The sequence below is a fragment of the Pagrus pagrus genome, assembly GCF_965226575.1.
Source record: "Pagrus pagrus genome assembly, chromosome: 7".
In the NCBI taxonomy this organism is placed as follows: Eukaryota; Metazoa; Chordata; class Actinopteri; order Spariformes; family Sparidae; genus Pagrus; species Pagrus pagrus.
Window position 1 is genome coordinate 35,229,874 of NC_140191.1, and position 25,762 is coordinate 35,255,635.

General features: G+C 42.4%; 1 protein-coding gene across 1 annotated transcript; it reads left to right on the forward strand.

Annotated features, from left to right (window-relative positions):
• The first annotated feature begins 6,133 nt into the window (after positions 1–6,133).
• LOC311259800 (uncharacterized protein) lies at positions 6,134–25,373 on the forward strand. The gene is made up of 8 exons (XM_084357132.1): positions 6,134–6,589; positions 9,697–9,809; positions 12,803–12,906; positions 13,222–13,396; positions 13,492–13,600; positions 16,458–16,543; positions 18,092–18,162; positions 23,359–25,373. Exons 1-8 carry the CDS (start codon positions 6,149–6,151, stop codon positions 24,675–24,677), a joined length of 2,418 nt encoding a protein of 805 aa, XP_084213258.1. The 5' UTR covers positions 6,134–6,148; the 3' UTR covers positions 24,678–25,373.
• The last annotated feature ends 389 nt before the right edge of the window (positions 25,374–25,762 follow it).

The window sequence follows — 25,762 nt, forward strand, 5'->3', positions numbered from 1 at the left end:
TGTACACTTCACAGGGTGAGAACAGCCGTGACATGCACAGCTTTCTGGACTTTTTGGATATTCCAAAGGTACCGGAAGGAGCTCAGATTAACCTTGAGAAAAAAATATCCAAACAAGAACTGCTGGATGCTCTGACCAGATTGCCAGGGGGGAAGGCACCTGGCCCTGATGGCTTAACAATTGACTTTTTAAAAAAATTTGCAGAAAAATTAATTGATCCCCTATTAGAGATGTTTAACCATGCAATTGAAAATAACCAATTGCCTCAAACACTGGAACGACATCATTGTTCTGTTAAAACCAGGTAAAGATCCTAGGCTGCGCGGATCATACAGACCAATTTCTCTTTTGTCAACTGAATATAAAGTGCTTACTAAAGTTATAGCCACTCGACTTGAAAAAATAGTTCCCCATCTGGTTAATATGGACCAGACAGGATTTATTCAAAATCGATCATCAATAGACAATTCCAGGAGGTTCCTTAACATAGTGCACTGTGCTAAGTCCCTGAATGACCCAGTTCTGGCAATGGCATTTTCTCTTTGCGGTTTGACATAAAATGAACCTTGGCCCAGATAAGTATGATTCAATTGTTATACCTTAACCCCACAGCCATGATACAGACAAACTCAGACGTGTCGCCTCCATTCTCTCTCTCAAGAGGTACCCGGCAGGGGTGCCCACTATCATCCCTGCTTTTCACGCTAGCAGTGGAGCCCTTAGCCATTGCAATAAGGACCCACCCCTCGATCTCAGGGGTCATGGTTGCCGATGCAAACCATGTTATCTCTTTATATGCAGACGATATAATCCTATTTTTAACTAACTTATCCACCACCCTGCCGGCCCTTATAGATCTGCTCGATACATATAGTGGAATATCAGGATACAAAGTGAATATGCAAAAAAGTGTGGCCTTACCCCTTAACCTGCCAGCTGAACAAATCCCACGGGAAAATTTCCCTCTTCAAAGGAATACTCAGAGTGTCATGTATCTGGGCTTAGAGATTCCTACCCAGTTAGATAAGGCTTTCTCACTTAACTATGACACACTGTTAAGGAAGGTGGAGAAGGACCTGGACAGATTGATGCAACTACCAATCTCTCTGGTAGGGCGCGTGAATTGTATAAAGATGAACCTGCTGCCACGATTTCTCTACCTGTTTCAAACCCTTCCCATATCAATCCCAAGCTAACTAGAAGGTGCGATATCCAGGTTTATATGGAGGGGGAAAGTATCCAGAATTAAAATCAAAACGCTGTATAACACCTCCCATTACGGTGGTTTGAAACTCCCCAATTTCATTTTTTTTTACTGGGCTGCTCAGCTAAGAGCTATCTGGTTCTGGCAGACAGAGATGCCCAACCCTCCAGCTTGGAGGCAAATAGAGCAATTCCATGCTTCGGATGTGCCACTGGCTGGTATCCCCTTTATTAAATCCTATCATACTTTGAAGGATGGCACAGCTAATCCATTTATCAACCATACGTCTAAATTATGGTCAATTATACAACTACGTACCCGTAGTGTGAAACTACTGCATAGTAACACCCCCTTTCATAATAACCCAGCACTCCCACCTGTACTAAGAGATGGTCTCACTAAGAGGTGGCACAGCATGGGGATTAAAACATTTGGCGACCTCTATGATAATATTATACTCAAATCCTTTGAACAATTAAAAGACTCCTTCAATCTTCCTGCTGCGCATTTCTTTAAACATCTGCAGGTCAGGCACTTTATTTGCACTCAACAGGGTGGGCATCCAACCCCTCTAGAATCTCCTGTAACTGATAACATTCGGAAGGGCATTCAACACTCTAAGGGCATGGTGTCCGTGATATACAGCAGAATACTGGATCTCCTGACAAATAAAACTCTGAAATCTAGGGCTAAATGGGAGCAAGATCTTGGTTTCACCTTTAAAGACTGTGATTGGGAAGTGCTGTGTAGCTCAGCTCAAAAGTTTTTGTATAATAGCCGTCATAGGCTTCTACAGATTAATCTCATTCATAGAATTTATTTCACACCAGAGAGACTCCATAAAATGTACGGTACTATTTCTGAACTTTGTCCTATAGGTGTAAGGTCGCGACAGGAAGTCTTATTCATATGTTTTGGGACTGTGTAAATTTGAAACAATTTTGGGATCATATTCTCAGAGCTGCCAACTCTCACGCATTGGCCGTGAGACACACTCATTTGAATCACTTCACACGCTCTCACGCCACACCCCCGATTTCTCACGCTGAATTTCGTCTGGAGAGATACGAAGGGAGAGAGAGAGAGAGAGAGAGAGAAAGAGGGGGGGGGGGGGGGGGGCGGTTTCGCGCTGCCAGAACCGTTCAGACTAACGATACTGTCGACTATCAGATGCTTGAGTTTTATCCGAGGAAGCCTGGCACTGGATTAGATTCCCCCTTTTCAGGTATGTATTTTTTAAGTGTTTATGCTCTTAAAGTAACATATTCGTTTTAATGTGTAATCAAGAGAGAGCTTTGTAAACTATTAGTTTGAGGTCTAAATGCAGCTAGCCACAGTTGCAATTGTAGCCTAATTTCTCTGGCAGCAGCATCTCCTTAGCTAGCATACAAATCCTAAATTTTGTTTGTGATGGATAGGGTAGGCCTAGGATGTGTTGAGTAAATGAGGAATTAAGACACAAACTGTTTAATTAAACTGTTAACCAGGCAGAAGAAAGTGTGTGGAACAAGCTGTATTTGGCAGTAACAGCAACAACGGTTAAAGCAACACCATGGAAGTCTGGTTCCCCTACAGCCGGGAAACAGTATAGAGCTCAACAGTGTGGTTCTGTTACCATGAAAATGTTACCGGACCCGCGAATTTCATGTTAGCTAGTTACTGCTAACACTGAACTCTCCGATGGTTCACCACAGAGCGACCATGATTTCACTTTCTGACCTGCTGCGTTTATTTAGAGATGAGGAGAAGAGTGTTGAAAGGGTTTACATGAAATTCGCGGGTTCGGTAAACATTTCCATGGTAACAACGAGCTGACGTCTCTGATTGGTGGAGCTCGTCGAGTTACATTTGCAATGGTTTATGGGATGAGTAGTTCCCTTTACTCTTAAGATAATTGTGTACACAGTCTTGTACCTTTGCTTTTTTTTCAACTTGTACACTCTGAGTAGTGCCTAAGGCTAATACATTGAGAACCACTGATGTACGGTAAGCGGTAAATGTTTTTTGCTGTATGTCAATGGGCCAAACAAAAAATTGGCGTGTATACAGCAAAATTTTGGTTGGCCCCACAAAATCTCACTCCCAGGCTTTTTGAAAAGTTGGCAGCCCTGTATTCTGGATGCACTCAAGGGCATCACAGGGATTGAGATTCCTCACTCACTAAGATTGATTTTGCTAGGGGATTTATCTGTTTTACCCGCTAACAAGATAAGAAAAACACGTTTTATTAGGCTATCCCTAATTGCTGGAAATTAATGTATTGCCATACTGTGGAAAAGTGAAAACCCACCCACTGTCTCAATGTGGCTTAAGGAAGTTGCATCATACATGGCCTCTGAAAAAATTATGTTCAATGTGAAAAAGAAACCCCATCTTTTTGAAAAATGCTGGAATGACTTTAAAACATATCTGGATAACTTCTCACAGTTAACTGGTTGAGTACTGCCAATGGTGTAGTGGTAGTTGTTGGCTGTTGTTAGTTGTTAGTTGTTACCACACCTGTAAGACCAAGCCAATATCATGACCTTTGCTGAATGTAATTTACTATTTTTTATGGTTTTAGTTTATTTTTCTACTATTTACTTCAGTATTGTATTTATCTATCATCTACTTTATTATTACTGTTATTATTATCCTTTTTTACTATTATTATTTTATTCATTTATTTTTCATTATTATTATTATTATTATTATTATTATTATTATTATTAGGGATTAAGGCAAGAGTTGGCCTATGGGGCCTGATTTGGGAGGGGGGTGGGTTTGGGTGGCATTTGAAGTTCCACTGCCGTTACTGATGCTGTAAACTGTATGTAAAAATGTTAATAAATTGTTAAAAAAAAAAAAAGCTGTCTGGGGAGGGAACTCAGTACTGCATTGTAGGTGGGTGATAAGTAATGTCTTAGGCCACCTCCTCGGTTCAAAGATGGTCGTTCCAGTTTGACATAGATGGATTCTTCTGGTTCCTCCTCTTTCAAACCATCTGTCTTCTCTGGACAAGATGTTTAAATTGTTGTCCTCAAAGGAATGATTTGTCTCCTTCAGATGTAAGTGGACAGCGGAGTCTTGACCTGAGGAGTTGGCCCTCCTGTGTTGTGCCATTAATTTATGGAGAGGTTGTTTTGTCTCCCCAATGTACAAATCTGTGCAGTCCTGGCTGCATTGAACAGCATAAACTACATTACTCTGTTTATGCCTGGGTGTTTTGTCCTTAGGATGGACAAGTTTCTGCCTCAGTGTGTTGGGTGGACAGGGTGGACTGGTTATAGTGGGACAGAGACATAGGGTGGACTGGTCATTGTGGGACAGAGACACAGGGTGGACTGGTTATAGTGAGACAGAGAGACATGGTGGACTGGTCATAGTGGGACAGAGAGACAGGGTGGACTGGTCATAGTGGGACAGATAGACAGGGTGGACTGTTTAAGTACACCACCAGTCTCTGGTTGTTTCTCCTCACTGTACAGATGAGTGTCTACAGCGACTGTGTTGTCGAGCACTGTAGTGTTGTGTGTGTGGTGCTAGTTTCCCCTCTGCTTTTATTCGTATGTGTGATTCAAATCAAATCAAATCAAATTTTATTTATACAGCCCAAAATCACAATAACATCGGCTCAATTGGCTTTACAGTCTGTACAGTGAACAACATCCTCTGTCCTTAGAGCCTCGATTCGAGTGAGGAAAAACTTGCCATGTTGATGGAAAAAAAAACCTTTTAACAGGGGGGGGGAAAAAGATGATGGAAGAAACCTCAGGAAGAGCCACAGAGGAGGGATCCCTCTCCCAGGGCAGACAGGCATGCAATAGATGTTGCATGTACAGAAAAGAACAGCAAATCACAGTTTACAAGTTGTATTGACAGAATATCTGATATATCCCGTGATATATATCCCATGATTGTGGGCTGCAGTCACTGGTCAGTGTATTGTTATATTATACGGCTGTGTTGTCTGTCATGAAGCTGATTTTTTATACTATTGAGACACACCTTGTTATTTATTGTTTTTAGTCCTTGTCCTAGGATATGTATGTGGTCCCCGGCTGCTGGACCCTCTGCCCCGCCATTTCACAATCATCTGTCCCATCAACAACTCTGTTTGACTGTATATGAGAAAATACACTGATATTAACTAAAGAGAAGAAGGAGGAGGACGAGAAGAAGAAGAAGGAGGAGGAGGAGCACTGCTACACTTAGCAATTCTCAGTCCATGGATCAGACAGGACAGGTCATAAAAAGTATCATCCTGATCCATAACGGTGGGATGAGAGGGGAGAAATACGTCCTTAATTGGGAAAATATTAATGACATCACCTGCAGAGATCCTCCAGCAGCAGAAACAATACTTCACTGATTATTTAAAACTCTGAATATTTCAAAAGCTGAAAAGTAATAGACTGAATGGGCTTAAAAAGCTGAATGGTCTCTCTAGCTGAACATATGCTGCAGCAGCAGCAGAATGAAATTTGAAAAATTCCCCATAAGAATTAATGGGAAACATTTTGCAGAAAAAGTTGAATATTTCCAAAAGTATAAAAGATAGAAAAGCCAAAAGTGGAAGCAGGGATGTCCTTAAAAAACATGAACATTTTAATAGTTGAATGGTTTCTGTAGGAGGAGAAGTCGACCGAAAAACGTATGGAAGAAGAATATTATTAAAATCGAGAAGAACAATAGTCTGACTGCTGTGTGACTGTTGTCTGACTGTTGTGTGACAGACTGTTGTGTGACTGACTGCTGTATGACTGACTGCTGTGTGACTGTTGTGTGACTTTTGTGTGACTGATTGCTGTAGGCAGTCACACTAATGAACCTGTTGCTGACTGGCTCAGAGACGTTAGTAAACACATCATCTAAGCTGGCTCTCCGTCCAATCAGCAGCAGGTGTCTTAATGAAGTTGAGAGCAGATGAAACTACGGCGGCCTGGTTGCTCCTGTTTTCACATCATGTCGGTGCTCGCGTGGCTACTGTGGACGTTGTTTCGTGGTACCCTGGGAAGTCCGGTTCAGCACGCGACATGGTCCGAGACAGACCCGGATGTCGCGCGCCCTTCATTCTACCAGCTGCCCGTGTTCCAGCAGTCAGTGGGGCCGCTTGTAGCGCCCGAGTTTTTCCGGCCGGTTCCCCATAAAAGCGCGCTTCCCGCCGGACTAACCGTGCTGCTCTTACCGCCAACCAGACGACAGCAAAGCGTCCGAGGGACCGGAGCACGCGCCGTGGAGGTCTGGTGCGGGATCGATCAAATATCCGTGCGCGTGGACCGCTTCCAGCTGCGCGCTTTGACCCTTCCGACCCAGTTCCGACTGGGCTCGTGTGAAGCCAGCAGGTCCAGCCTCCGCTTCCTGTACTTCCACTCCGGACTGACGGAGTGCGGCGGACAGTCTGAGGTCAGGACACCACTCAACATTCATGCAGATCACAGCTCAGTGTCCACACAGGTGTCCACACAGGTGACCTGACAGATGTTCATCCATCACGTGTCCACACAGGTGACCTGATAGATGTTCATCCGTCAGTGACAGATGTTGTTCCCTCATCAGCAGTTACATCTCCATCATAACTCCACTTAGATGTTCACATGCACACAGTTTCTGCTGTAATTCAGAAAATTACAACATTTAGACTCTAACAGGGGACATGAACACATTATGTACACATAATAATCCAAATTGGACCTGAACCTCAGTGTGGCCTTTTCCCATTAACACCTGGCAGATATGTGGTGATGAAGGCCTCAGGGGCCGGGTACTCTCATACTAGCAGCAGTGTTTGAATCAATGCTTTCTGTTTCCTTTGTTTACCCTCTGCTGCTTTGACACCTTATTTCATATACATGCCAGCAAACATGTCCACCTGTTGCAATATCTTGGCAGGAAACAAATTCACCAGCAAAGACCAGGTAGAAGATGCAAACATGGTACATCCATGTTTGCATCTTCTACCTGCTATTCAAAATACTTAAAAATGTTTGAGACAGTAAATGCTCGTTAAACCTGGATACAACACAAACATTGTTGACAAGAAAAGCCGACATGGTGCCTCTTTTTAAAAGCCAGAAGAACATGAAGCTGTGCTGAAACTCAAACATCAGCTCATGAAATCAAGTGTGACTTCATCTGAAAAGCTGCTCCTGCTCTCTGATCAGTCTATCAGCACACAGCACACTGTGGTGAGGCAAGTCTGCAGCGTTTCCTTCAACTTCAGACACAGTTCTGGGGGGTATTCCAGAAAGCGGGTTTTGTGAAAACTCTGAGTTTGTTAACCCTGAGATGAGAGAAACTCTGAGTTTTCAGTTCCAGAAAAAGAGATAACTTAAACTCTGGGTCTGTTACTGTGGTAACTTACTCTGTGAACATAACCTGCTCACTGGCAGGTTTACCTGACGAAACCCTGAGTCTGACGGAGCTGTCTGACAGCGGCTCTCCTTTCCTTCTCAGTCCGATCATGTTGAAGCAGAAATAATTCACATAGTTTTACACCAGGAGGAGAATTTAGATTCATTTAGATGAGCTCTCACTCCCTGACGAGGACTGAACCGAACAGTAGTCCGCTCCTCATCAGTCCGTCATTTATATTCTCCGGCCGCACAGCGAATATCAAGACTACACGTCATCGCTGACGTGCTCTCAGATCTGAACCATCCTCTGCGTTTTTTGATTTGTTTTGTTTTTTTAATCACTTCGCAGGTTAATCAATCACCTTCAGCAGCCAGAAGGAGGAGGAGCCATCGTGAGTCTATTTCATTTTCAGCCGATTTAAATTAAATAAAATAGCCTAAAATAAAATAAAATAAAATAAAACACTGAACAACATTCAACCACTTCCCCAAAGGCTAATATGAAAGTAATATGATATTAAATTCCAAATGAAAAGACGACCGCATCTAAAACTCTGTCAGTGATTTTTTATTACGACCGCAGCGGTGTTACTTTTTTTTTTTTTTCCCCCAGAAAATGTCTGCTTCCTGTTTTCTCCCCTGTTGCCATGGTGAAACACAGTATCGGAGCTCCATTGATGATGGCTTTTTACTAGTCGTCAGGCACGAGCTCAACTCAGAGTTAACATAGGCTGTGTCCAAATTCAGGGGCTGCAGCCTTCAGTGGCCTAGCCTTCGCGGTCCACGAGGGCCAGGTCCTTCGGACCGGTCTTTGAAGGCCTCGTCCACCGTTGTTAAATGGGACGGTCTAGCCTTCGGAGTATTTCCTGGTTGCCTCACCAGATGTTCCCGCCCCTTACCGTTACGTCAGGATTGTGAATGAAGAGATGCATTAAAGTCTGTTTTGGTTCAAATCTATCAAACGTGTACATTTATTTGTGTGTGTATAAAAATTAACAACAAAATGTGTCAAATCTAAATTGAATCATCAACATTACAAAATAAACATTAACCCATTAGTGAATAACAACTATATTTACCACAGCATCACCAGCGTCACATATTTTAACTGAAAGTTGAAATTTGGAGGTTTTGAATTTTACATATCTGGCGTTGGATGTTCAAATGAATAAAAACCGAGTATAAACCCATTACTTAAATTTAAATGTCATGTCTGCGCCACTTGATGTCGCCATTTTCTCTTGCTTCCTCTTCTGTTTCGGGACTGAGCAGCGGTGCGCAAAGGATCTTGGGATATGGCAGGCCGCGAAGGATAGTAGCGGTGCGTCCTCCGAAAAGAGGGAAGGCCAGGCTGCATTTGTGGGCTGCGTTTGAAGGAGCCTCTGAATTTGGACAGCCTTCGCGCAGTGTTGTGACGTAATTGGCCTTCAAATGCGCACTTCATGGGCTGCAGCCCCTGAATTTGGACACAGCCATACTAGGAGTTGACTTACCTAACTCAGATCAGCTGTTCTGGAACTAAAAACTCAGAGTTTCACTTCACAGGGTAAGTCAACTCGGAGTTCAGGGATAGACTCAGAGTTTGTTGAACCTCCTTTCTGGAATACCCCCCTGGTGCAGTCGTAACAGTCCAGGGTTATTAATACACACTCACACTCAGTTCATGCTAAATGTCATCATTTGTGTGATTCTCTGTATGTGTATTCTGGTCAACCACTTATTTTCACTGGTTTCGGTTTAAATTTGTATTTTGCATCCAAGAAACTCAAAATAATTTATAAAGTCTATTCATGTAAATAGTTGTTGCAGAATGTTTACGATTATAAAAATACATTTTTACCCAAAGAATTTTTCATTTTCAAGAATCTCAACTAGTTTTCACTTCTTGCAACCAAATGACACTGTGTAGTGTTAATGTAGTTCAATCACATCTATAAAAAAAATAATGCAACAGATTTGGCTAATTAAAGCTTCAGAGCTGGAAAACCCTGGAAAAGTTGTGAATTATGTGAGTCAGCATGGATTGAGCCTGTAAGACTGTTGCGTTCCTTTTTTATTAATTTTAAGAACGAAGGGCGGTGAACTTTTAGAGTGATTTTGTAAATTTAGATGGGCTGAAAAATGTGATCATATTAATCTCTGACTTTTTCCTCTCAGGTGGCTCAGGGAAGGCTTGTGTATACCTTTTCACTGCGTTATACTCCACCTCCACAAGGCTCAGTCATCAGAGTTGTACCACTTACCCTCCCCATCCACTGTCATTACAACAGGTAATTAACATGTCCCACCCACTGTTATTAATAAAGGTTGCCTGTCACTGCCAGTCCAGTGTGGCTCGCGTCTTTAGGGAGCATTGAGCCAGTCTGTGACCCAAACGCAGGAGACAAGTTTCTCCTCGTGTTCACCATCCACTCACACTCAGTCACGTTGCCTAATCATCAGTTTTTAAAAATCATTAACATAACACCACCATGTGACTGTTGAGATTTTCCCAAACTGAGTATGTAATGTAAGCCATGTAATATTTGAGTGGACTTGCTGTGGCCAGAGGTTTTATGTTTTCGGGTTGACCTTGTTTCATTCCCACTATGTTGTGTAATATCAGTTTGGAAACTTTATTTTTAAAAAGTCCAAAACAGTGATGATTTTATCATTTCATCAGAAGGAGAGCGTCCACCAATCATTAAAAGGACTAACAGTAGAGATGGTCCGATCAGGTTTTTTGGGACCGATCACCGATCACCTAAAGCCTCACCGATCCGATTACCGATCAGAACCGATCGATCACGTGGAACGATATTATTAATATTTATATTATTTTACTCTTTTTTTCCCCATTAATTCATCCACTCATGCAAAGGCCTATAGTCTTTCATTTATGTTAACCTTGTAATTATTTATTTATACTACTAGATTACCTTTATTAATTGCATATCAGTAACTTCAATATTCCTTCATAGCAGCGGTGGCACTGTGGAAAACAATATGCCAAAATGGCCTCTAGAGGGCAGTCAAGAAGAGCTGAAGGTTGAAAGTTCAATCATTTATTGATATTAGCCATTTAAAATTTAAACAGCTATTTAAATTTTAAATAGCTGTATTGTTGCATACATAGTATAAAAAAGGGTTGTAGGGCTGCGTGCTCTCCAATGTTGTTTGCAGCAGTGCCTGTGGGGTCGGCGTTGTCTTTTTCTTTTCGCTAGTTAGTTGCAGGAAATCGTTATGTTCTTTGCTGTGAAAGTGCCGAATTAAATTTGTAGTATTAAAACTACTTGGTTTGTTTCCCCCACGAGGCACTAAACGCTTGCATGCGTTACAGCTGGCGTGTGTGACATCTGTCTCACATATTTCAAAGAACTTCCATATAGCTGACATGTTAGCAGTGCATGCAGGCAGTGTGACCACAACACTTCTTCTTTGTTTTGAAGCGGCAGCGGTTTGGCGCACTACCGCCCCCTTTGGATCCGGAATGTAACAAACACAAGCACATGTATAATACACTGTATTGCTGACACTGGGCTTCAGCTGGTTGTCGTGTCACCATGTGACAAAGCTCTGTCAGTCCTCTGTAGGAGTAATTGTAGATGGCATGTTTGTTTCTGGGAGTTATTCACTGGAAAAACCCTTAAACCTTTGTGTTGTAAGAAATGTCTTTGAGTATCTGTGCACAAAATTAGAGATGCACCGATTCACCAAAATTCTTGGCCGATACCGATTTCCGGTTTTAAAGGAGGTCTGACCTGCCAAAACCGTTTTTTCCGATACCGATTTTCTATCTAAGAAATAATTATAATCATATAATAGACACCATATTTGTTTGGCTTGAGTACCCTTTCCCAAATTTTATACAAGTACCCCTCTCCCAGACAACATTTTGCTTATATGACTGCAATTAAAACCACAACTAGTGGTAGGCTATATGATGCTATCATAACCCCCCTTTTCAAGAATAAAACATCACAAATAAGAAATAGAGTGAAAGTTTCAACAGTGCCTCCTGAGCAGATTTATTTTCAACACTGACCATAACATTCAGTCCAGTTTACAGGTCAATAACTAACTTGCATTCAAACAACAACATTCAAAAACTTCCCAGCAGTTGCCTGGTACAATGTAATTTATTGACTAACCCTCCAGTACCTCTGGGTACCCCGAGGGGTACTTGTACCCCCATTTGAGAAACACTGGAATAGTTGACTTTCAATGTCACATTCAATATATTGCAGGCTTTCAACAACACCTCAACACAAGCAGCAGTTGATAAGACAAAAGAAAACTTTAACTCCATCTAAAAAAATAAAGTGCAATGAAATTTTAGATTGTCTGCGGTGTGGGACCCGGGGCATTCTTCACAGTGTAGAAGGACTTGATGTAGCTCAAATTCATCATCCAGCCACTGAGCAGTCAGGCTCAACATTGAGATTAAGCTCATGTTGAAAGTCCGAATGTCCGTTGTGAAACTGACCGGGGATTTAGTGGCGTCCAGCAGTTTGTGTATATGGCTTGAAAACAACTCTGGCAGCGCTGTGTCAGAAAAGTACCGCCTACTTGATAATTTGTCCCGTGGACTCAGGTGTTTCATCAGATTTACGAAACCTTTATCCTGTACTACGCTTAACGGCTGGTCGTCCAGTGCCATAAACTCCATTATTTTCTTAGTGGTGGCATTGGACTTTTCAGTGTTGATGTCGAACATAGGAGCCACGGTGGAGGGTTGTTGTGGTTGCTGCGACTCTGCTGCATCCCTCCTCTTAGCAGCAGTGTCCTCCTTATATTTGCTAAACAAACCTGGATGCTTCTTTTCCAAGTGGCGTATTAAGTTTGTTGTTCCAAATGTCTTAGGCGTTGATCCTCCACGGCTTACTTTTGACTTGCAAGCATTACAAACAGCGTGTTTTGGGTCGTCCTGGGGCAAAGTGAAATAAGTCCAAATCAGCGACATGTTTTCTGTCCTGAGTCTTGCTAGTTTTTAGCTGTTTTGCTCTGGGTGCGTTGAGCTGCTACGCACCGCGCATGTGGGTCAGTTTGATCGGCCGAAAACCGGAAATTACGACAGTGACAGACCGGTCACCAATTGGGGCCGATTAGATATAAAACCGGCTTTTTTAATCGGTGGCCAATTGATCGGTGCATCTCTACACAAAATGCTGAGTGACTTTGTGTGTCACTTTTAATCAGCCTTGGGAGTGATGTACAAGAATGTGTCAAAGCACATAATCCAGGTTTCATATTTGTCAACTGAAACTGCTTTTTTATGTTTCAGGTTTCATTACTCTTACCAAGTTGGCTTCAGACCTCAAGTTCAGCATATGACCTTTATAAAGAGTGTCAAGAGCAAACTCCGTTTCAGCCTCACTGTCTGCAATGGTAACATGACTACAGTATCTAAAAAGGCTTCATTGTTGCTACAATTTACACATGATGACATGTTAGCTGCAAATGTCTTTATTTATCTGCTTAGAATCGGTACGTACATCAAGTGCTGACAGTGTCATCAGGCATGAATCCAGTGTGTGTGTGTGTGTGTGTGTGTGTGTGTGTGTGTGTGTGTGTGTGTGTGTGTGTGTGTGTGTGTGTGTGTGTGTGTGTGTGTGTGTGTGTGTGTGTGTGTGTGTGTGTGTGTGTGTGTGTGTGTGTGTGTGTGTGTGTGTGTGTGTGTGTGTGTGTGTGTCTGTCTCTCAGCCCAGTGGGAGCCCCTTCCTCCAGGCCAAGGGTTCTTTTTAGGGGAGCTGGTGTATTTTGTTGCCCAGACAGGACCCCTGTTGGCTAGAGAGAGGCTTTATGTGGACTCATGCTATGCCACAGCCTCCAAAGACCCAAACAGCATGCCCAGAGTGGACATTATAACAAACTATGGGTGTGTTAGAACATGCAGTCACACAACTTTTTACAGTAACTGGTTTGTCACTCCACGTGTTCATTGATTTGTTGTGATTTGATTTCTGATTACAGCTGCATGACAGACAGCAGGAGGGAGGGCAGCAGCTCCCAGTTCCTGATGAGAGGTGGCAGTGTGTTAAAGTTCTCTGTTGACTCATATTTCTTCAGAGCTGTCTCACAAGTAAGATCAAAACCAATCCTACAACCACTTAAGGGCCTCACAACCTTTCCAAGTCTTCTGGCCGAGCAGAGTGTTGCTCAGGTTCGTTTGGCTGAGCCAGGAGGTCATTTACCTAAAGTCACATTTACTCTGTTACAAGACACGAGAAACCTAACAGGGTAAATAAGTGAATTAAGGCAGACCTATCAACACTGTACACACCCAAACAGCTCTGAGAAGAGATCTAATCAGGCTAAATGAGTGAGCAATAAGTCAGGGTGTCCACGGGGTTGTAAAAGGTAGTATATGAAATTAGCAAAAATTAAGGCCATTAAAAAGTAATAAACGTCATCTGACGAGGTATTACATTTTCAAATTACTATCCAACTATGAGTTTTTTTTCCATTTGTGGTAAGTGCAGGCCTATCTCCTAAAAATCGCGTGAATTTATATGTGAGAGTATAATATATATATAATGCGAGTGATCGGGGCACTGAAGCGCAGCCTCTATATAACGCATTATCTGCCGCGAAACTAGTTAATTTCACCAATGATACCAATGAAACCAATGATGTCAGATAATGCGTTATATAGAGGCTGCGCTTCAGTGCCCCGATCACTCGCATTATATGGATATACGCGGTGCTCCACTGGATCTAATTTCGTCCGAACGACTCCAAATGACACCAAAGTTATCTGGGTGAGTAAATGATCGTATTTTATGCTAGAAATAAGGTCCAGGTTGTAAAAAACAGTAGTTCCCCTTTAAGAATTTCTGTATATACCCTGTAAGTGAACACCTGTAGTAATGTGCCGAGGACGTATAAGGCCCTTAAAGAAAGGACTTGTAAAGATTATAAAGAAATTACATTTTTGGTTAAAATTAAGGTTTATTTTAAAGCACCCAGCTAAAATGTAACTTGCAGGGGCTTCAAACATGGCCTTGTGTTAAACTGGGCCTCACTGGTGCCAAAAGAAGCACAGGTTCAAGTTGTGCTGTGCGCAGGTATTTAAGAATCTGATCTCCAGAGAAGTATTTACATTTAGCTGTTTCACGAAATTAAGAACCCAAAATTGAAATGACATTATTTTGAAAATTAAACTTTTTTTTTTTCACATTGATTAATGCACACGCACAAAACAACTGTAAGATTTGTTTTTCTGCCAAAATATTTTATTCAACACTTTACTTTTACAATATGTTGTATATTACACAAAATATCCACTTTGGTATGAAAAATGGAATAGGTTTATTTTGTTGTGACACTGACTTAAATTAACGTGTAAAAATGTCAAACATTTCTATTTTATTTAAGATACAGGATTGATCATTTATTTAGCATGACAATAATCCCTTTTTTTTGTGCTCTTGTTTGCTCATCACTCTCTCCGTGAGCTTCAGTCCAACATGAGTTCAATAATGTGAATGAATGTAATGTGTACTTTGTTAATTTGTGGTCACATGACTACTTTTGTTTATGGTTGCCTAGATACAGGGGGTGGCTCGACCTACCCTGTTCTCCCCCACCGATCATGCAGCAGACTAGGCTCAGACATGGAAGCCACAAACGGCGCTTACTTTTTGAATATCTTTAACTTCAGTGTGTCTTTCAAACTGAATGCAGACTGTTCAAGCAGCTCTGATGGAAAGATATTCAAAAGCCAGCAGACTTAACTTTATTTTTCTGATGCAATGCTTTGATGCTTGTTAAAGTAAATTGGTGTTCACCCAGGTCTTGTGTTTACATCAGAGCGGTTTGGAGCCGGAGGTGATACAATGGTGATTCATTGTACACATTCAAGATAAAAGCCGGATGTTAGCGGGTGTAAGTTGTTTTTTGGGGCAGTGTGAAAGGGGTATAACCCTAACCCTTCCAGGTCACTGCCATCACGGTCTGAAGCGTAAACCTCAGTTTAGCACTTCCCCTGCGTCACTCCTTCTAATGAATTGCCAGCAGGCTGTACACTGCAGAGAGTACTGCTGCCTTCCAGTCTCGGAGTAGCCATTTAATCTGGAAGTGCAAAATGACACATTTGAAGTGCTAACTGGAATCTAAAAGTTATAGTAAACAGTTTGTTTACATTTGGTGCAAGACAATGTGCAGTCACAAAACTTCACAGGTGTGTAGTTGAGATCAAATTAAGGCCGAGTTCAAAGCTGGGTGTGGTCCAACCCATGAGCACTGAGTACCATGTAATAATGTTACAATGACAGCTGAGTACTGACGGGTGGGAACGTGAATCTGTTGAAGGGCGCTGTGGCTCAGCAACACTATCTCTAGTTACCTCCACCAATGAGGTCGCCTGTGTCTGTTTGTTAGTTGGTTGGTTTGTCAGTTGGATGACACAAAAACTACAGAAAAGATTTCCACCAAACTTGGATGGAGGATGGGTCTCAACCCAGAATAGACCTTATTAATTTTTGGTGCAGATCTGGATAAAAAAAGATCCATGTGTGACAGGTGTGATTATGTCATTTTTGTTAACTTCTCAGGGAATAAGGCATGGATCTTTTTGATAAGATCAGGTGTATTTAGGTGGTTGGTGTCTACGAGTGAGTACAATTTGATGAGGATCCTGCCATGTTTTGTTGTCCTGGTGGTCGGCTGTTACAGATTTGGTGATCTTAAATCATGTTTTGGCAGTTTGGGTGGTTTAAATGTAGAGTGATACAGGGCTACAGAGTTTGATATTGGATCAGACTTGATTGAGATTGTTGGGCCTTGGTGGAGGTCCAGTTTGTATCTCTTTATCGACACATTTCATCAACTGTTTTAATATTCCAGCAGATTGTATTTACACATTTCATGTTTGACAGTACACAAGTTGAGTTACTCTAGCGGTGTGTGATGGCCTTTAACCTGCCACTTGTGTGTAGGTGCTTTACGTCCACTGTTCGATGTCAGTCAGTCTCACCACTTCCCACACCTCAAAGTCCTGCAACTACAACAAGGCTACTGGCAGGTAAGCAACCAATGTTATTAAAATATCTGTCCTCCACAAGCACCATGTTACCATGGTTGGTACTTTAATGTACTATTACAATGTAGAAAAGGATCGACAAGATGATGAAACACAGATGCAAGAATAACAATACGAAAATAATTTAATGAACCTTTATTAGGGTCCGAGCAGGAAACCTGCAAACCTGCAAGGTCCCTATTGTTTTTGTAAGGATTATTATTGTTGGTTATTTTTAGTTTTTCTTCTGCCAAATTGATTGCATTTTTCACTGCCTGAACATACCCCAAAACTCACCAAACTTGGAATATGCGTCACACCTGCTGAAAAATGTTATAATCTGTTGTCGTTGTGAATTTCCACCACTAGGTGGCGCTATAATCAAGTAAAGTGCGTTTTGGCTAATAACTCCCAGATCCGACACTAGGTGGCGCTCTGGTGGCAGTTTCATTTTAGATTTGGCACTGTGCCCACAACATAACACTTATGGATATGAAACTGATTGGGGTGGTATTGACTGGCCCCTGTAACTCACACACCAAAGATGACCAGCAGGTGGCGCTATTATCAACACAAAAGCGTTTTTGGCTGATAACTCCCACATAATATGCCAAACATTGTTAAACCTTATATGTACATGTTCCCTGCATACAGTTGAATTGTGTGATGTAGGCCATGCCCACTTTCACGCCAGAATTCCATTGGCAAATTCGCAAAATGTTGCAAACCTACTTTTTCCAACTCCTCCCAGGCAATTTCTCCGATTTGCACCAAACTTTGCACACAGCATCTGTGGACCCTCCTGACAAAAACTTAGAATTATGATAGTCCAAAGAATTCCCCAAATGTAAAACAACAACTTCCTGCACATTGTGGTCAAACACACAGTCTTGCATATCATGATGAAATACAGACCCATTAACACTAAAGTTTTTTTAATTATGTTCCATGGCCCGATGACGGTTTGTGAAATATTTGGTGCAAATCGGCCAATAGGGAGTGCTTTTTTTGCTAAATGACGAAACAACAACTTCACTGCCTTCAGTTTTCATTCCTCAAAGGGAGTTGTTGCATGAACAAGCCCCGACAGCAGCATGCCCCGACAGCAGCATGTAGCGACAGCAGCATGCCGTGACAGCAGTATGCCCCGAGACGCGTCGTCTGCGAGGGCCCGTTCATCGCTGCTTGCAGCTTTAATTAATTATATTATATTACATAAACCTTTTAAAATCTTTATTTCTGTAATCTGTCGTCCATTTTGAATGATCAAATCGAATACATTAGCACAGTAATGGGTGGCAATAATTTAAAGTAAGGTGAAACCTCCTTGAGTGGCTTCACTACAGTATCAGGTCTTTTTAGCTGCCAGCAGCTGTGATGAAGGCATACTGGCACATCAGGGTTTGAGGTGGAAGCAGTGCTATTGGACTGACCTGACTTTTTTCTTTTTGTCTGTTTGTTGTGGTTCAGTTTTGGTACTGTGTTGAACCTTGAATTAAGTCAACCGTTCATACTAATGGACATAACTGCTTTGTTCTTTCATGTGTGTAGGTGGGAGGAGCTGGACGCCCCACCCTCAGTGTGCTCCTGCTGTGTGTCCACCTGCACTGACCTTCAGGACTGTAAGTTCTGAGACTATTAATCACACCTGAACATGGAAACAAAGACTGATAGAAGAATAACACTGATTACTGGTTGTTCAGTATCCCTAATAAGATAGTGATGATGTTATTATTTTCATCTTGACATTAAAAGTTTGACATCTGTTCAAATACTGTTCATGGTCCACCTCCCCTCTGACAGCAGTCTGTCAGCTTTGAAAACAGTCCACCCGTCAATTGCAACAGCTTGATACAGGGTGTTGTGATGGAGCCAGGTCTCTGTAAAGGTGTGGTCACGACAGTCTCTGATTTCAATTGCTTGGCCAGCCTGAGTCCCTTTTGTCCATTTCAGTTTGCTGCGACCACACATCAGCCAATAGCAGCTTATGTCCTGGCTCTATTCCCTCTCTTCAGTCACATCGGTTAGTTTGACTGTACGGTCAGAAGGTCTGCTGCTCGTAAATCCAAAAACACTGCGCTTCTCCTGCGATTGTTTCTGTCAAATCTGTTTCAGCAATAAATCAGAAGAAAAAAAGTAGACAGATTAAATTTAAAAAGTAGTGATTGTATGTTGATGAAGGTTCTCACTCATCCAGGTCATGGTAACTGTAAGTGCTGTATCGTAGGCAACTGGACTTGTTTCAGTTTCTTGAAGATGTTTCACCTCTCATCCAAGAGGCTTCTTCAGCTCTAACTAACTAGAGGAGCTGCAGGCTTTTAAACTCTGTGTGGGAGAGTACACAGTACTGAGTTCTCTCCCTAGACAGATTAACAACCATTCACACCTGGGCTCACCTAGCCCTAGCAACCCACATAAAGGTTAACGGCCCACAAGTGGCCCTAACGACTCTGTAAGGACACTCCCACACAGAGGCTGTGTCTCAATTCAGGGGCTGCATCCCTCAAGGACGCGGCCTTTGCGGCCCACGAAGGCCGGGTCCTTCGGAGAGACCTTCGAAGACCTCGTCCACCATTGTTAAATGGGACGGCCTAGCCTTCGGAGCATTTCCTGGTTGCGTCACCAGATGTTCCCGCCCCTTAAGCTTGATTTATGGTTCTGCGTCGCGGCGACGGCATAGCTACGTCGTCGACGCAGACCCCTACACCCTGCGCCTCCAAAAAATCCTGACTACGCGTCGCGTCGAGACGCGAACGGCAAGGACTGTGATTGGTCCGCTCAGAACGTCATTTCCGGCAGTTGCTTTTCCGATCAACAGTATAACAACACCGGTTGGCGGTGAATTGCAGAACAACGCGTTCCCTCAACGCAGAACTTCGAATGGTCAATGACGGCGTAGGGTTGACGACGTAACTACGCCGTCGCCACAACGCAGAAGCATAAACTAGGCTTTACCCTTACGTCACGATTTCTGCCGCCCAGGCCCGCGAAAGTGACATTCTACACCACTTGATGTCGCCATTTTCCTTCTTTCTTTCTTCTGTTTCGGGCGCGCAAAGGATCTTGGGATATAGGAGGCCGCGAAGGATAGTAGCGGTGCGTCCTCCAAAAAGAGGGAAAAGAAGGCTGTATTTGTGGGCTGCATTTGAAGGAGCCTTCCAATTTGGACAGCCTTCGTGCGGCGTTGTGACGTAATTGGCCTTCAAATGCGCCCCTCGAAGGATGCAGCCCCTGAATTGGGACACAGCCAGAGTTTAAAAGCCTGCCAACTCCTCCAGTTAAGTAAACTGAAGAAGCCTCTTGGATGAGAGGTGAAACATCTTCAAGGAACTGAAACAAGTCCAGCTGCCACGATACAGCACTGAGAATAGTGATTGTATGTAGGGCTGGGCGATATGGACTAAAAGTCATATCTTGATATTTTTTTGCTGAATGGCGATACTCTATATCGATATTTTTTCTGTGATGTAATTGGGGTTTCCACCAAAGCATTATAGCATAAGATTCATTTTTTACCAGAGGCAAACCCTTTAAAAAACAGTCAGTTATAAGTTTAAGCCACATACCAAATGTCACACATGCACCTTTATTAACAGAGGTCACTTTGCACAATATCAAAATGTATAAAACAAAAAATATACAGTAATTTGTTCAAAAATACAATAGTTACAATTTTTTCAGTAACAATAAACACTTTTCCACTAAGGTTGACAGTTTTGTAAATAATACAACATAAAGTCCTTCTTCCAGCTGTAAGAGAAGCTGCTGACAACTTTCTTACAGAGAGAAATGGCTTGTGTGATGCGGGCATCATCCATACTGTGTCCTATATAACACACACAATTGGAAAAACACCTTTTTAAAATCACTAATTATTTATTTATAAGTCAGGTCAAAGTTAAGTTGTTAAGCACATCTTAAAAACAGTCAACCAAATCAACCAAAGTGCTGTACAGTTATTAATTATTATCATTAATTATAAATTATTTGTGTATGATTACAGTTATGGAATTTATTAGATACTATTATCCAAAGTGACATACAGAATACATAAACAACACTGACTATAACTGACACACATACATGCATCCGCGCGCACACACACACAGTGTTTTACTGAGCATTTTGCCTGTCATATATTTTCTTATTTCAATCGGTTAATTCAATATTGTACTCACCAATGGCCAGATGAAGTCTGTGACCAAAACATTGCATCCTTGGCCACTTTGTCAGTCGCAGCGCTTTGACAACATTACTCTCCGTTGTCCGTCGTCACAGCAACTAGTCCTTTTGGGTTGAGATTCCAGCTTTTTAGGGCCTCCTGCAGGGCTTCGGCAATATGCTCCCCTGTATGATCTTGCGGAAAGTAGCTGGTCTGACAACATGCACTTTTCATCTCCCAGTCCTCCATGAAGTGCACCGTCACACTCATGTAAGGTTCGCAGGTCCTGCTGGACCACATGTTGGTGGTCAGCATGTGGTGAGACACTTTTCGTAAGGCACACCAAGGGTGAATGAAGCTTGCAGCAGGGTTTGTTTCGGGGCAGAAGGCTGGGGAGGCTTTGTGGCCTGAGTCGCAGCACGTATTTTGACACACTCCTTGTACTGCACTTTATGGCGCTGTTGTAAGTGGTGGAAGAGATTTGTCATGCTTGAACCTTTGGTTGCAACAGGTTTTCGACATTCTTTACAGAAAACATTTTGCTGCTGGTCATCTGACACTTTAAAACCAAACCATCTCCAATTTATCGAGCCATTGTTCTTTCATTTACTGACCAACTCCTCTTGTGCGGCACACTCCGTCTCGATGTTGTCGCTGAGTGTAGGTGAGGGGGAGGGGGCTTGTGGTCACAGAGTGAGGGAGGCGGAGCAGAAACTGTGGGGGTGGGTGTGGGGGTGGGTGTGTAGAGACACAGGGAGAGGAGAAATAGGTGCGAACTTGCGGCCCATGTATTGTCATTTTAACGCAAAATGCACTATATCGATACAAGCAATATCGTGTTATATCTCGGTTAGAAATATATCAATGTATATTAAAATATCGAGATATCGCCCAGCCCTAATTGTATGGCAATATAGGCAATTCTGTTAATAATAATCTGGTGCATTCACTCCAATCCATCTGACATTCAAATGAAAATTTAAAAAAACAATGGTGAAAACATGCATATGTAGGGCCCTATAAAATCCGTTTTATTTTTTCCCAAATTCCGTTTTTTCCGTTTTAATTTTTGGGAATTCCATTTTTTCCTTTTTAATTTTTGGGAATCCCATTTTTTTACCTTTTACTGTTGTTTTACTACCAAAAACGGTGTGTTTTAAAGCAACACTAGGTAGTTTGGACTCATTACTACCCCCGGCTGGTTGAGAAGCGCAATTACGTGTTACCAGTGTCGTAAATACTGTCGCTGTATGAGCATCCCTGGGGAAAATGAATACACGTGAATATGTTGACGGAGCCGGCGAATCACGAAATTGTCTGAAGAAACCTCAATCGAGTGCCAACAACAAGTTAGATTCAGATATAGCAGTTGGTTTGTTAGCATATAGGCTGCACAGCACATTAGCATGCTATAATTATTCTCGTACAGAGTTGGTTATAGTGATTGCACCGACTAAGTTACTTCCAAAACACAACGCTTGGACGTGAATGTGTTTAGTAACGTCTGAAAACAGAACTACGTTTTCGGGAGTTACTGAATACAATCGCAAGTTGACGTTGTTCGGCGTAATAACTACAACCAACTTGGTATGACAACAGTAAGTAGCATGCTAACGACCACACTGTTCAACAATTACCTTGATTATCTGCCGGCGCGACCCCCCTCAGGCTGCAGAGGTGTCATCGTTCATCCTATTAACCATTATTCTACCACTTAACTGAGTTTAGAAATATTATTTTAAGGTCGAAAAACTACCTAGTGTTGCTTTAATGTAAATGACTAAAATGTACACAAATTAAATAGAAATTAACTGAAATTTATTGAGGTGACAAACAACACATTTCCTCAATACTGTACAGTACATTAAAGTCCATCAAAAACAAGCAGCAAGTAATGAAACTTTAGTTGACTTGTCATAAAACAACAACCAAACATTTTAAACTTCTTCAAAAGTAACTTAAACAAGTTATTTAAGCTATAGGACTAGTTAGTCCTTGTGAGCTACTCTCTCCAAGTTTCCCACCTATCAGAAGCCCTTTTTAGATGGAAAAGGCGGCACATTTGCTCCAAGTTAAGGGCAGCAATCTGCCGCCTTGTCTTTCTAAAAGGGAGGCAATATTCCTCCTTTTCCAAAAGCCGCCACTTGGCCGCCAATGGGGTAGGCGTAAACATGTGACGTGACGTGAAGCACGAAGTTGGGCAGCGACAACGAATTTGTCTTCAAAATAAGAGCTTTACATTGCACCCCATTGGATTTTAGAACTGGGTTCTTAGCTGGGGGCTTTTAATTTGAAAGTAACGACCGTTCGTAGCTTGCTGCTACACACAATAAGCTGACAGCAGCTACTAGCTGTTTGGTTGGGTCCGCTAGCTGGACAGAGCCGTGGGCGGCCACTTCGCCATGCTTACATTGTTTTGAAGGGGAAGGGGCTCAGTCTGTGGAGGGGGCTTGTTGTGCCTCACAGATTTGCTTCCCTCCGTGCAGTTTTCCCCACACATACGTTCCTCTTCCACACGAAAACAGCATTTCAGTGAAATTACGTCAAATTCCGCGTTAAAAAATAGATTCCGTTTTAATCGGCCAATTCCGTGATCGCGGAAATCATAGGGCCCTACATATGAGAATGTTTTTCATTGTTGTCTTTGTCTCCTCAGCTATCAAGAACACAGTGAGCAGTCCAGGCTGGTCCATTGAACAAAAGAGTGACGAGAAACCAAGGATGAGGGCGCTATCTTTTCAAGCAGAGGAGGGAAAAGACTGGTTGAATCAAGAAGAGAGGAGAGATGTAAGAATAGAAGAGCCCCTTAAAATCCAGACTTTTCCACAGGAGACAAAGACTGGCACCAAGGAGGAAAAAGAAGAGGCCATTCCTGAGAAGACTTCTGAGCCCCCTACTGAGAAAAAAGAGTGGAGGCACAGTCCTGCAGTCAGCCAGCAGGGAAAGACAGAAGAGGTGGTGATGGAAGAGACAGAGAGCCAGCTGAAAGAATTGGAAACGGATGGCATCATTGTGTCTGACCAACCTAGATCAGTGGGAAATGAGACAGTTCAGGCCAGGGAGGATGTCGCTAGGACCAAAAATGGTTCTGTGAGTGGATTATCTGCTGAGAACAGGAGCATGAATGCATCAAGAGATGATTCTTCTACTGCCACTATTACTACCAGCAGTTCCACTTTTGGTATTGCTTCTGATAATACAAGTAGTCATGGTTCTGCTGAAAAGATTTCCACAGCTGCAATTCCTATCACTAAACATGCTAACATGTATACTGCTCTTATAGCAGAGAGATTTACCCCCAGTAATGTTCGAGCCATATTTAGCAACAGTGAATTTGGTTCCGTTTGGGATTCAAAAGGATCACCTGGATTTCCTGATGTCAAAAGGTCAGGAAAGAGCCAGTTGAAGTCCGATAAGATGGACGCTCTTCTGTGGTCAGAGCAGGTCAAGTCTACTGATAAATCCCTGGACACAAAGTCTGACAGAATACCAGAGCAACCGGGTGATTCTATCAACAGCAAAGGACCACGTGGAGATGATGATGTGCTTCACAGTCTACAGATCAGAGGGTTAGAATCAGACCAGTCTGCTCATCCAGCTGTGTCCAGGGATCAAAAGTGTGCACAGGGATTACTTGGAGAGTCTGATCTTGATTGTGGAATTGAGGAAGATGAAGCTTTTAATCTTAGTCAGCTAACTGGAGCAGTAAGGCCAAAGATAGAAGTACAGGAATTTTCTGGTGCCATTATACGTTCTGGTTCTGTTAGTTCAGAGCAAATGCATCAGAACAGGCTCAGTCATTCTGCTGAGGTGACAGTCACTACTACCCTGCAAGGCTCTGAGAGCAGCCAGATGTCTGACAGAGGGTGGGGTGAAGTGTTGTCGGGATGGGGCCTGCAGACTTCAGGGTTTGTGGTGGAGCAGCCATCAGAGGTAGAAGAGGACTTTAGACAGGAGGTGATGGATGACTTCTAATAATATGACATCATTCTCAATTGATACAACAGATGTTGACATCTCCATAAATTAGTTATGTTACAAAAGTTCAGTGTTTGAGGAATTGATTGAAATACAAGAAATACTCCTGTACTGCAATCTAAATCCAACTCACCAGCCTGTCAGAATCATTTTTGTTCAGTGGTCCACTACAGTTTACGTGGGAGTGGACATTATGTTGGAAACACCTGTCACTGTAATGCAGCCCAGCAGAATGTCCCAACTAACCTCTAAATTAACAAAGGGCTCATCTGAATGAGACTCAACAGAACACTGAGCATGACAATAAGACGGGGCTGTTGTCTTGCAGTACGTTGGGTTGTACAGGAGTTAAATTGTTGAGGTATGTTAGGAAAGACCAGGGGCAGACACGGAGCGTTACAGTGGAGTTCATGCAACAGGAGGCAGGTTAGCGGTCAGTCTCATCAGACTTTTGTCACAACTGATTAAAAACCTTTTTTTTTTTTTTTTTCCAAATGCTGGAACCTTCCTAGGTTTGTATTGTTTGTGGAGAACTCATATGGACCATTGTAGGACTTGAAATTCAAATGTGGACCCGGGGCAGATTTTGGAACAAACCCTCAGCAAGCCAAACAAATACCTGCAGAACCTGGTGCTCACCTGACTTCACAGTGTAGACAAGTGATGAATAATAAACTCTTGACCACGTCCTCATCTACCTTTGCCTTGTTTTCATTGATAACATAGTTCAAACTATGAAATGATTTACATAAGCTGTATGGGGATAGCATACTTGTACTCAAATCACTACTATGTATTCTCATAGCGGTCTTATGAATCTATTTGCTATCTAAATGCTGTGTTTGAAATCAAACAGTTAATGAGGTTGACAGGGTGATTTACCGTTAACTACAGCCATTGGTACATGTATTCAATTTTTTCTTCATCAATACTTAGCCATAATTGTAGTAAATGGGTTATTGTAAAGCTGATAAACAGAATAAATTCAGAAAAAGAGAATCAAAGTGTGGGTGCTCTCAGGCTCCAGCCCCGCTCCAGCCCCACACCAGCCCTGTCAGAGCAGTTGTGGATGATGGAGTGAT

Excerpts from the sequence above, each read along its gene's own strand:
- LOC311259800 (XM_084357132.1), top strand. The coding sequence starts at position 6,149 with ATGTCGGTGCTCGCGTGGCTACTGTGGACGTTGTTTCGTGGTACCCTG. Across the intron at positions 9,810-12,802 it reads ATCCACTGTCATTACAACAG|GTTTCATTACTCTTACCAAG; the intron begins GTAATTAACATG and ends TTTATGTTTCAG. Across the intron at positions 13,397-13,491 it reads GACATTATAACAAACTATGG|CTGCATGACAGACAGCAGGA; the intron begins GTGTGTTAGAAC and ends TTCTGATTACAG.